This window comes from Halyomorpha halys, unplaced genomic scaffold, assembly GCF_000696795.3.
Source record: "Halyomorpha halys isolate HHAL.00 unplaced genomic scaffold, Hhal_1.1 Scaffold101.1, whole genome shotgun sequence".
Classification (NCBI taxonomy): domain Eukaryota; kingdom Metazoa; phylum Arthropoda; class Insecta; order Hemiptera; family Pentatomidae; genus Halyomorpha; species Halyomorpha halys.
Window position 1 is genome coordinate 510,520 of NW_027107342.1, and position 13,217 is coordinate 523,736.

The 13,217-nt window shown below is 32.6% G+C and overlaps 1 protein-coding gene across 3 annotated transcripts; it reads left to right on the top strand.

Moving 5' to 3' along the window:
• The first annotated feature begins 2,026 nt into the window (after positions 1-2,026).
• LOC106677522 (thioredoxin domain-containing protein 17) lies at positions 2,027-13,148 on the top strand. 3 transcript variants are annotated; one of them, XM_067045652.1, is made up of 3 exons: positions 2,027-2,391; positions 4,215-4,299; positions 7,956-13,148. In XM_067045652.1, the coding sequence occupies exon 3, from the start codon at positions 11,416-11,418 to the stop codon at positions 12,616-12,618; it is 1,203 nt and encodes a 400-aa protein (XP_066901753.1). In that variant the 5' UTR covers positions 2,027-2,391; positions 4,215-4,299; positions 7,956-11,415; the 3' UTR covers positions 12,619-13,148. The 3 variants fall into 3 exon arrangements, with proteins under 3 accessions (XP_066901753.1, XP_014270995.1, XP_066901754.1); XM_014415509.3 differs by having other exon boundaries at positions 2,122-2,391; positions 7,956-8,203; XM_067045653.1 differs by lacking the exon at positions 2,027-2,391 and adding an exon at positions 2,922-3,090.
• Positions 13,149-13,217: the final 69 nt, after the last annotated feature.

Sequence of the window (13,217 nt, forward strand, 5' to 3'; positions counted from 1 at the left end):
TACTTGGTAACAATAGTTCAGATGATTAATTTTATTAAATATTAAATAAAAACAACCGTTTTAATATTTTTATGAAATTAAGTGTTAGATACAAATATTTCTTCTCATTTTGTTCGTATTTGAAAATTTAATGTTGAGTATTATTAATTTAATGAGTAATTAAATTTTCATATTTTAAAAAATATGTTCTATTTATATCTAAAAAAGCGTCGATATTATTGTCAACATTACTGATAAAGTTTTGCTATAAAACGTCTTGTAGTTCGAAAGACACCAAATGATTTAATGGAAAAATAAATTCGTAACTGCTGCAGTTACTTATTGCATCTTAATTAACTTATGATATTATGTCTCATATTTATTTTGATAAAAATGATATACATGTATGAAATATCTATATTAATTCAATAGAAAATTAGAAAATTCATTCTAGACCACATACTCCTGTGGAAACGCCCGCATTATCAATCAATCTGTTTCCTTAGTACACCTCAAGTATAAGCAGTGTTGAGTGGAAGTTGTCTATTTTAGGTCATAGAATTAGTTTTTAATGTTAATCACAAATACGGTTACCACTTCGATTTTTTTAGAAGAATGAAAAATTGCAAATAAAAAAATTTGTTTATTTCTTTTTTACACAGAACGTGAAAACCGTACATCATTCGTGTGTATGGATGTAAATTATCTTCAGGTTTGAGTCTAATGATTGTTTTTTCAGTCTGCTACGTATTTAAGCCAGAAAAATTTAAATCATGAGACATCACGTAAACAATTTTTTTTTGGCTACGAATTTCTTATACTTCCAAAAACATTCTAGAAGGCAATTGCAAATTACAATTCGTCATCAGTATTCTAAAACAATTTTCATAATTTCTCCTTAATATTCTACAAAATTCCCTTCTTTGTCCCCACTTGACTCATGTAAGTATTAAAATGTTGAGAATTTACTCTTGTTTAATTTATTATAGATTATTTGAAAAAATTGTGATTTTGTTGTCATAGAAAATAAAAATAAAATCTGAGACAGATTTAAAATAATACCATGGTGTTATTAAACCTACCCCATCCTCATGAAAAAATATCTCACTCTGAAGTACGTCATGAATGTTTCTGTCCCCAGATGTTGTTGTGAAGTTCACATTTGAAATGAAAAACTAATAATTTGAACCAAGGGGGATTTCACTGTTATAAGGAATTTCAATGTTTAAGGTTTCTCAAGATAGGGATCACGAACATAAATTTTGTTCCTACCAAGAATACAAAACTTTAATAAATGATAACAATGAGGATTTCATTGAGGATAAGACCTAGCTGGTACAAGAATCATTTAATTTCTCATTGACATGCCGAGTTGAACCAAAATCCTTAGAGCTATTTTTGAGAAAATAGAAAAACCTGAAAAGTGGTGGCACTTTCGGTCTGTGATTTTATCGAAAAAGTTGCAGTCATATTCCAGGCGTGTGCACCCTCTTTAAGTACGTAATTTCAGGTTTATATGACATTTTGTTTTTGAGTTTGGATGATTGCACTCACCATTTTCGAGGCTTGATTATTTGGACTCAGGGGGACTTCAAGACGTTTATTTCTGTTAAAAACTGGAATTCAAAATTTTGCACGATCGAAATACTTCCTCTTACTACGTTTCCAAATGTAGGTAAGTGGTACACTTACATTTCTTGAAAGGCAGGGGAAAGTAGAAATAAATGATAATTATATAAGTTAGTGAACTTAATAACCAAGTCTCGTAAAATGGTCTGTGTGTGTCTGTTACGAACTGATATTATGCGTACGAAACTGATATTACATATATAATGCGGGTGTATGCCTGGGAATAGACAGTAACTTCTATAATAAAATCGATGGCAATTTTTTTTCAAGCCGATAAAAAACAAACAATTAAAATCGTAAAACAATTAAAATGACCACACTTAAGACACTCGTTTTTTTTTTTTTACGTCAATATTTTTCCGCCTTATTACATATTGGACTAAAATTCAGAAAATAGATAAATACTTTTTTTTTTTACTCTATTTCTTATCAAATGTAAGATATGCAATTCACTTGTGAAAATAAAAATGATATTAATTGCTTAGTAACAACCTGACAACTATCTGCTCTACAAACATGTTGTCAAACAATTGTTATCAGAAACCTCCCTCTCAAGTCTTTACTGATAAGAAAATTTGTTTGTAGTTGTTGGTATTCACCCGTAAGATTCTGTTCTTAGGTTTTAGGATTTTTACAAAATGTCTGTGCAAATTCACGAAGTCAAAGGGTATGAAGATTACAATATCACAGTTAACAATTTGAAAGTGTTAAATGAACCTCTGTATTGTTGGTTTATGGGAGCTAGAGTTAATGGACATAGTTGGTGTGGAGATTGTCGTGACAGTAAGTCATTATTTTAACTTTTTTTTCATGACAGCAAAATTTTTTAATTTATTTTGTGTTCCTTTTTTTCTAGAGTTAAATTTATACGTTTTTATAGAGTACTATTTTACTTTATTTACTTGTTTGTTGCCTGAGATTGATTTGTAGAATAAGAGCAGTTGCTATAGTTTTCTTTTTATCTTTCTTTGATCGCAATTCTCACTTATCTAGTAAAGCAGTTAAGAAAGTGTGTTATATAACGAGAAGTTGGTCGGGGTGTGGTCAGTAGAGTGAATAATAATAATAAGAAAAATTTATTTTTATTGAGTTCCGATGTTTCAGTTTTAGCTTATGACCTTCATCCATAATCCTATTTACTAGAAGCTATGCTTTATTGGATAAGATTACTATGTTTTTACTCTACAGACAGTAGTTTGTAATATTTCTCGCGTATGTCCTTGGATTATTTTAAGATAATTTAGGTAGACTTGAAATTTTTAATGTTTAAGACAAGGTTAGAAGTTTTAACACATGTTAAATAATTAATTTTTTGCAATTGTCTTGTTTCTTAAAAATTCAGGTTTTCAGCATAAAAAACTAATTTGATTGCATGAACTGTGTAAAGTTATTCGTGTTGTTTTATTGTTGTTATGAAATAGCAACTTATTTTTTTGGTTTTTTTATAATTTTTCCTTGGTTAATTAAACGACCTCAGAATTTGTATGTATTTAATGTTAATTTGATTAGTTTTTTTGTGACAAGATAACTTGTGGCTTTTACCAAATCATGATTTGCTACAAAAAGGTTTACTGATTGCTTGGACTGAAAAAAAAGAAAAAGGAGGAAATCTTAAAAATAGGATGCTTGCTGAGAGATTTTTTAGACTCCTCTTTTCCATCATCATTTAAACCTCGCTGTAAACTCAAATAAATCTAAATTGGTCTATTTTTAATTTTAGATAGCATTGAAGTTTTTTTTTTTTATAGTTATGGCTACCTTAGATATTCATTGTTCCCAATATTTGCTTTTAGTTCTTTAAATAATATTTAGTATGCATCGTCAGAAGAAACATGCTCATTATATGCTTCGAATAGCACATAATATAGAGTTAAGATTTGTTTAGAAAGAAAATTGTGTAAGAAACTAACATCACTATCTTCAAATGATCTTTATTCTGTCAACAAATATTATTTTTAAAAACAAACAATAATTAAAATTATTGGAATAACATTTCACTGCTTTGTTTTAATAGTGGCACATCTGAAAGAAAAAAATTTATTATATTTTGAATTGGAAGTATTCCGGAGATTGTACCATTGATCAATTCCAATAGTTTTACTTGTAATTCTAACTTAAATTTTGACCTGGTTTGTTAAAAAAAAAATTTTTTCTACAAATGTTTCAGGTCAGTCTAAAAGCGCTGGGAGAAAATTTTTAAATTGTGTAAATAAAACTACATATTAATTATTGGTATATTTTCCCCCACTATCTACAATTTCTTGCTATCTTAAACATAGTTTTTTAATTCAATTGCTGTAAACAGACTCACACACGTGCTAAAAAAAAAAAAAGGAGAAGGTGCATAAAGTTATGGATTGACCTAATAACCCTTAATTCAACCAATCTAAAATGGTTTCTAATATAAATTGTTAGACAAACATAACTACAAAACGACTTCAAATAGAGATTACTTGTACTAATAATATAGATTTATTTTTAGTGTTTCTTATGTGTTTGTTTATTTAATGGTAGGTCTATTATATCTGTAATATGATGTATGTTATTGTAGTGTTGAATAATATAAAATATCTTGTAACTAGAGTCAAAATTATAATTTGTTCCAGGTGAACCAGTTATTAAGGATTATTTGAATTCTTTGAAACTAACAGCAAATATAAATGTTGTTTGTGCAGAAGTTGATCGTGAAGAGTAAGTATAAAAATTATTTAAATTTGAATAATAAATGTTGGATTAATAAATGAAGGTATCACTATCAGTTTAACTGTATTACTAAAATAACTCATCATATAGGAAGCATGTGCTAAAAAACGCAACAGCACCGGATAAGTGTCAATTATGCTGGAATCAATCCAACATATCACGGGTGGATGTGGAGTGTTGGATGGTACTGAATATTTACAGGGGCAACAATGTAGCCAAAATTTTGCACCAGGCACTGGGGATAAAGTACATCTTAATTGAAGATAAGAGCCCATACTACAAGTATCACCCAAATAGACTCCTCTAAAAAGGTCCTCTCAAGCTCTGTTGGGATGAATCAATCAGTACGCCATAATAAACCAGATATCCTCCTTATTGATCTAAGAAAAAAAGAAAGCAGAACTTATTGATGTCGGAATCCCAAGCGATAATAATATAAACTCTACTGTGGGAGAAAAACTAAGGAAATATCAGGAATTGGCGATTGAATTGAAGGAACTGTATCACTTGGAGGGAGTTACCACAACTCCAATCATAATATCCACCGATGGCCTCGTACCAACATCGACAGTGGCAGGCGTGAATGGTTTGGGAGTGTCTGTTGATGTACTAAGAGAGGCTCAACATTTGGTTCTTTTAGACACAGCATGTGTAGGGTGAAAGGTTTTAAATATTTGAAAAGAGAAAATAAATAAATAAACAAAATATGAAGGTGATTGGACTTCTATGTCTCCCACCTCAGATATTCAACCCACAATAGCGAAAACAAAAATAATAATATATATATAATTAAATGTATTAATTCAACTTATGAAGAAGATGGTCAGGAGTGCAGTCACAAGAAAACAAAATATTGTTGTTGCTTACCATTTTTGTTTTCTTGTGTTAAAATAATAATAATTCATTCTTTTTTTTTTTTTTTATTCTTTTTAGATTTTATTTAAGACTTATTCTAGAATAAATAAAGAGCACTATTATTGTTCCATTTTTTTCTACAAAATTATATACCTTTTATTCTTATTTGGCAGATCATTCACTCGAACAAAATTATTTACCCATTATTTTTATTTAGCAGATCATCCACTTTGACTAAATTTTTTATCTTTTATTATTATTTGGCAGATCATCCACTGTGACTAAATTGTTTACCTTTTATTCTTATTTGACAGATCATCTGCTTTGACTAAATCATTTATCTTTTATTTTTATTTGACAGCTCATCCACTTTGACAAAATTATTTACCTTTTATTACTAGTTATCTTCATGATATTTAATTTTCTGAATTTTGTATTGAACTTTTTTAAATTACTGGTCCCATAACTTCTTTAGTAAGTTCATCTGATTTTAATTTATCATATTTTTAAAAATAATCTTGCATTGTCATCAGATTATTACATCATCTACTTAATATTTCCATCAAAATTTTATTATTATTGGGTTTTTTTAACTACATTAGGTATTATAAACATTTCAAAGTAATATAGTCTGTATGAAACTTATAATTATGGGTGTTGTTGGATGAATGTTGATATAATCCTTCAAGTACCATGGTGTCTCATGAAACACCAAGTTCCATGATGGTCCTTTTGTACCCCAAACTATTTTTATAGTTTTAAAGCTGCTTGCATTAATGATTAGAAAATTAAACCTCGATACTTTCACATGTTTTGGATGCTGTTGATGAATTTTCCATTAACTTTGGTTACTTTTTGCCTGTATCCAAAAATTGTTAAATGGGAAACTGTACTTTCCTTTATGACTTATTTCATAGGTTAGTGAAAGTAAACTTTAGAGGAAACATGAGTATTTTTTTTTTTAATTTTCTATGAGTTATCTGTCTGCTTAAATAATATAAGTATATAATGAAGTAGGCTGTATGTGTCTGTAACATTCACTCGCTGACTTATTGATCCCTATTTTGCAAAAACCACAATGCCTCTAAAGTTAAAATTATTACTGATGGTTCCCCTTATGGAGTAGGTGTGCAACAATATTGCTGGGTATCAAAAAATTTGGACTTCAGGATAAAATATCCTTAGAATATGTGATAAATAGACGGAACTCCCCAATAGTGTATTTATAAATTACTTCTTTTTTTTTTTTTTAATGGCATATAATTTTAAATATAGAATCACTTGATCGTTAATTTTTTGATAATTTATTTACAATTTTATATGTTTTGTGTTCCGTTTCTTCATTGCAGCACAGATACAGTTCTTGGCACAATGTATTTTTTCTGCACATTTTTGTGAGCTGAGAACTACAGAACATAATTCTGTTTATGGGCAAAATAGATTTGTAGTCATTGAGAAGATCATTGTGTTAGAGAGCTGTTAAAATGAAATGAAAACTCTTTTATTTTATTAGTATTATTATTTTTATTTATTTATATATTTTTTTTAAACTTATTTATCCATTCAAGTGCTTCTTGTAACCGGCTTTTCATTATATTTTTCTTTGAATCTATGTGTTAGTCTTATTCTCGTAAAATGTATTTATTTGTTTGTTTTTGGTAAACTAATCTACTGCTGTGACTATAAATGATGGTCTGATCTCACATTGCCGTCTAATAGTGAATTTGTTTAGCGGGTCACTGAAGAGGATCTAGGAGGGTGAATTCCGGAGAGTGAATTTGTTGATCGGGTGAATTAAAAAATTATGAAGTGGTGAAATTGGAGGAGCAGAAATGAGAAAGAAAAAAAGGAATGAATTGAAATATTTGTATTTGGTGTATAGACCGAAATTGATTGTAAAAGGAAACCTGTGGGAAAAAAATTCTTTTCTTTATATCTTATTATACCATGTAATTTATATATGTCCGATTACGGATTGATAAGTATGCTGTGTGATATAGCAACCTGATGTATTTGGGCAGCATAGATGAATAAAGTATTTCTCTCTTTTGTCACAACTACAACTTTCTGTTGTCTGTTTTTAAGTTGGGCCATAAGGTTTATTTATACTACGAACAAACATATTACAGAGAAATTTTATCAACAATGAAAATATATGGATTATTCTGGAAACTCCCAAAGTTCCAAAAAATATTTAGATATTCTACAAAATGATAGTTGAGGCAATAGGTCTATAGAACAATTTATTGATTTTCTAAAGTATTGTAATTGTATTTTTTCTTTTTAATTAGAGGTATCACGGCTTAATTGGCAATTTTTAAAGAATGAGTATAAACATAATCAAATGTGACTAACATTTCTCTTCAAAATAGCAATGTTAATAATTGACCAGTGCAAATATCATCAAAGTGTTAAGACAAAGACAAAGACATCAAAATGTTAAGAACATTAGAAATGTTATCTCTGATGTAAACCGTGCTTTAAAGTGACTTTTTTTTTATTTATTTCTTTTGTTTAATTGTTACAAATGGTCTTCCCTACCATTTTTGTTTTGTGAGAGTTAATTTTTCTTAAACATTTATTTTCCTGGCTAATTTTTTGTAGGAGAGTTGCAGCTTGTTCTAAAAAAAAATATTAAATAAAATGTACCGTACATACAATAATATTTATTTTTCTTTCATTTTCTATGTTTGTTTTATTACAGTAATTTTTTATGACTTAGGTTGGTTTATATTTATGGATGTATATAACTATAAGTCACACATATAAGTAATCAATTTTTGTTCTAGCTTTAGATCTCCAGAATGTAAATTCAAATGTGATGAATCAATTAACCTTTTGAAGGTTCCAACCTTGTTCTATCCTTCCCTAAAGAAGAAGTTAGTAGAAAGGGACTGCATGGATACACTTAAATTGGATTCATTTTTTTCTGATGTTAGTCGAGACTAACATAATCGGTTCTTTAAATTAAAGTAACTAGGGACATAATAAAAAAACTTCTACTAATATTTTGTATGAATAAATATTTCAAAGTATATATTTATTTTTTTACTGTCTTGATATGCCGAAACGTAAGTCAGTGCACATTGAAAGAAGTATTCTATTTACTGTGCTCTTTCTTTCTTGATCTAATTCCCTTACCGACTTTTCCTTCCTTAGTCAGCTGCATTATTTACTTAAATGGTATGTAGATTAAAAAATGTAATCAATTATTAGAATTTATTAATTTGAATGAATTTCCTAGAATGTTTTTTATTCAGGTTGGAATCATTAATTAAGAAATATTTTATGTAACTGAGGGTTTAAAAAATATTGTTGTTATTGCCCAAAGTAGGAAATTTTCAGAAGACAATGATCACTTTGCAGAAATAATAATAATCGATAAAGAACTAATTTAAAGTAATCCTAGGGACTAAGATGAAAGTTCAGACCAAAATGACCTATACAATAGATTCATCAGATGAGGAAATTTAGTTGAAAGAATTGGTGTTGTATTTTTTGTTAAAACATCATATTTTTAATTTTTATCATACCACATTATTCTTATTACATTATATCTAATATTTGAGGAAATTAATTACATTTTTTCTAACTTAAATTTACGTATTCAATGCTCGACATAAAATACACAAATGGTGATGACATATACTTTCTTAGTTACAAATTTTTAGCCTTTTATTACTAAGCATTGATGTCCGTTAAACTACATTAAATAAGATTAAATTTATTGCTATGTATTGACAATACCGGGTTAAGGAAAAAGTTAAATTTAATTGAATAGGTATTGTCTGTCAATTCATTATTGGTATTTGTCGGCTCATAACTAGCTGATAAAAGAGGTCGGCTTGCATCTGGGAGCCAGTAGTGTTAGGATTAAGGGGCAAAGGAGTCCACCCTCAGTAAGGATGGTTGAGTATTCCTAAACAGGTTGGACTCTAGATAGGTGGTTGGCCCGGAAAAATATAAAAATATTTTGGGGATCAAGCCACCTGATGTTTTGGGTGAGTCCTAAGTTCCTCCCCTTAAACTTGATTATCTAATAAAATGGATGGAAGGAAGTAAAGGGGAGGATTAGAATTCCATCAAGGAGATTAATTCTGTGGAAGTTATCGAAAGAGTACAGTTCTAGGGGGGCAAAGGAGGATCCGAAGATGTGAACTCCTGCAAAGTTAGGAACTGCCAAAGCCACCTGAACCGCCCTAGCCTGAAAGAAGCCAGAAAGCCAAAACCCACAACAAAGAAGATTACTAATAGTCCTAAAATGGAATTCTGAATGGCAAAAGGATTAGAAATTAGAATCAATTGAGTAACAATGGTATCAAGTATTCTCAATCCACTATCATATTAAGTAAACTTATATTATAATCACTACATTAATTAAGCTCTCTCTTATATCAATTATGCCTCAGTGTATAAATGTATACCCTCAATATAAAAATATTGTGAATATTTTAATTATAATCCTATGTTAACCTGACTTGATTTTATAGTTTAACACCTTGCATGCCACCTGATTAGCATACCATAGTAAATTGGTGAATATGACACCATTGGCAAGTATATTCAATGATTAATTATATCTAGTATACCATAGCAAGAAGGTCCCTGGTATTTAGTTCTTAGTTTAAATATATAGGTTATATATTTCTAAGAATTGTAGATCAGTTCCCATAAGGAACCAATAGTGCTATATAATAGAAACCAAAACAGAAATACACAAATAAATGATAGAATGCTATTTCTGGAACCCCCACCATCTGTAGAAATGCTGTTAGCCAGAAATATAGCATTATTATAATTACCATTAAAATTCATTCAAGACATAAGAAGGATGATAAATAGTTTTTACAAACGTTACAGGTCAAATACCTCATTGTGGGTTGTGCCCCTTTTGGTTGTAGTGGTATCTAGTGCCAGCAACACAGGTATCAAAATGTCAAAAACCTGACTTTGAACCAGCCTGACACAGATTAAAAATAGTTCTTATGAGTCAAAATGCTTCCCAAGTCCTTGTTCATTTCATGCCCATCTCTTCACAAACCATAATCTAAGGTGATAAACCACTAAATGGTTGGTATGGCCACCTTCATATATGTTCCAAGTGTAGTCAGTTCCGTCCTTGGGGTCTTCCTGCTGACATCCGACGAGATCTACCATCATATTCTAGTGGTTTTATTTATTTATTTTTGCTACAATAATATTTATTTTAATATCCATAAATTTTATTTATAAACTGTATTTTTGTAATTTACTTATTTATCTTTAACTGTACTATAGTCGATTATTTCAACGATGCTTGTGTTGGGTAATCTTGGATAGGAAAATGAATAAATAAAAAGGAAATAGAGAAAAGCTAGAAAGAGTAAAAACGCTCGAAGATGAATAGGAAATCAAAGAAAAAGATAGAAGTGTGTCAGACGGTATGGGTTCCGAGGACTGGAGGGACAGTTGAAGAGGCAGTTGTCTCTCTGATGTCTGTGACTACTACGGACGGTGGTGAAAAGGACTTTCTAAAAGTATAATAGCCAGATGCAGACGGAATAGTTTTAGGAAAGACTATCTCCATTGAAGATGTTCTTCCTCGTCCACCGAAAGCCCAAGGCAGCATCACGGAGACGGGCGGCGGACAACAAGACAAAAGCCCACGTCCTCAGGATAAGGTTTGTCCTATCTGTGGACTCTCTTTTAAGGGTGAAAGAGGCCTCGGAACTCATCTCGCAAAGAAGCATCCCAGGGAGACTAATTACAACACACTGAGGGGAATAATTAGTAATGTAATAGGTCCAAAAAATGGAGAGGAAGAAAAATCTAAGATAAAGGAAGACATTGCAAAATGGTCTGCTACTTTCAAAAGCCTACATGAGCAAAACACCATGAATATTGCGGATTTTGATGAGGCCGTAGGCAAGTTCCTAATATTTCTAAAGACGATCAATGCGGAACTGCCAGGCCCCCAGCACCCAGCCGTCAAATTCTACAAAATGAGGAAGAAAAATAAACCTAATATGGCGAACAAAGGTGCCGGAAAAGTATCAAATCCACAGAGGGCCAATAAAGCAGACCGGAGTCTTCGGTAAGAACAGTATCAATACGAGGTTGCACAATACAATTATTATAATAAAAGAAAAAAAGTAGGGCAAAATATCATGAATGCCGACGCTCCTAAGCAATGTCCCCTAAAGGTGGCTGAAATTGAGAGGCATTATATGACCCTTTTTGAAAGCGAAAATCTCCGTAAATGTGTGGAGTATGAAGAACAGGCCCCGATGCCAAATCTCAGTAGAAACTGAATCAATACGGAGGGCCATAAAATCTACCTCTTTAGATACATCACCGGGGCCGGATGGTGTTTTAATCCGCACAATAAAATTCTTTAACATAGACCATGTAATTAAGAGAATTACGAAGATAATGCTGAAGGTGGCCTATGTACCAGAACCACTCAGGCGGGGGCGCACGATTTTGATTTATAAAGGCAAAGGAGATGCAAATAATATATCATCTTGGAGGCCGATTTCGATATATTCGATCGTGCGCCGAATTAGTGAGAAGGTGCTTGATTGTGAACTGAGGAAACAGGTCACCTTCCACAGAAATCAAAGGGGTTTTATAAAGGGCCTTCCGGGAGCGCACGTCAACGCGAGAATTATCGATGAGATTTTGAAAGATGCAAGAAGTAAGAAAAGTAATTGCGCGGTGGTATTTCTCGACGTTGTTGGTGCCTTTGACAATGTTGGCCATGATCATATTGTGAGCTCACTGAAGGCGAGGGGTGTGTCGCCGGATCTTGGAAATGTGATTTCGGCTCTCCTTACTATGAACAACATCAAAATAAACGTAGGTGCCCACTCAACAAGCCAAATCAGAGTAAAGCGTGGAGTTCCTCAAGACGGCGCCTTGTCGTCTTCCCTATTCAACCTGGCCATAGACCATCTATACCGCGACCTGTGTGAGCAAAGCTTCGTAAGTAAATATGGATATAAGCTCAATAGCGATCAAGGTTGTGTGGTCCTCACAGGGTTCGCGGATTACCAGGCGGTTTCATCGTGCGACAGGGTTGCTGCGGAAAGAGTAATTGATAGCGTACAGAGAACGTTCAAAGAAATCGGTTTGGCATTGAATCCTCAAAAGAGTGTGGGCATCGTTATAAATAAGGGAGAGCTGGAATCGACGAAGCTCTCCCTCGAGAACGGAGATAGCATCCTAACAATGAAAGAAGGAGACACCATAAAATATTTAGGATGCACATTCTCGGGAGAGCTACAGTTCAACGAGGATTCGATGACAAAGTTCAATATGAATTTGGATAAGCTTGTCACCTCGTGCTTGCTTAAGCCCGAGCAGAAAGTCAACATTGTCAACCAGTACGTGTTCTCGGGTCTTAATACCCTCTCCAGACTGCTCCCCTCACAAAGCTACGTCCAGAAATCCTGGATGGCATCGACACAATGATTCGCAGAAGTGTTAAAGCCATTATAGGGCTCCCTGCGAACACCTCCACGGCGATGTTGTATGCTCCGAGGAGGTACCGAGGTCTAGGCTTGATCCACTGCCAATGGGAGGCTTCCCTACAACACTGGTCTTTTGCTCAGCGGCTGTCAAATGTACCCGATGCTCTGTTCCAGTCCACTTTCGATTGTTCAGCTGAGATCGCTGAATGTGCCGATAGATTGGGCGTTGATCAGGGGCATCGGAGTGTGAAAGCTCTACGACATTCGCTACGTGAAAATGCGTTCGAGGAATGGGCTAACTGCAGGTGGGAGGGCATTGGAGTACGCCATTTCAAAGAGACCCCGAGAGCAAATAAGTTTATATACGATAAACAAATACTTACGGGCTCTGAATGGTCCAATGCCCTGAAATTGAATATAAATTATGCACCCCTACATGGAGTCCCAGGTGTCAGCGGACAGGATAAAGAAGGTGGGTCCCTCTGTCGCAAATGCAACAGAGAGCCGGAAACACCAGCACATGTGCAGAGGAAATGCCCCAACAACTCCCTCCTCATAACACGCCGACATCATAGAGTGAAATACGAGTTAATGAAGCTC

Excerpts from the sequence above, each read along its gene's own strand:
- LOC106677522 (XM_067045652.1), top strand. The coding sequence starts at position 11,416 with ATGAAGAACAGGCCCCGATGCCAAATCTCAGTAGAAACTGAATCAATA.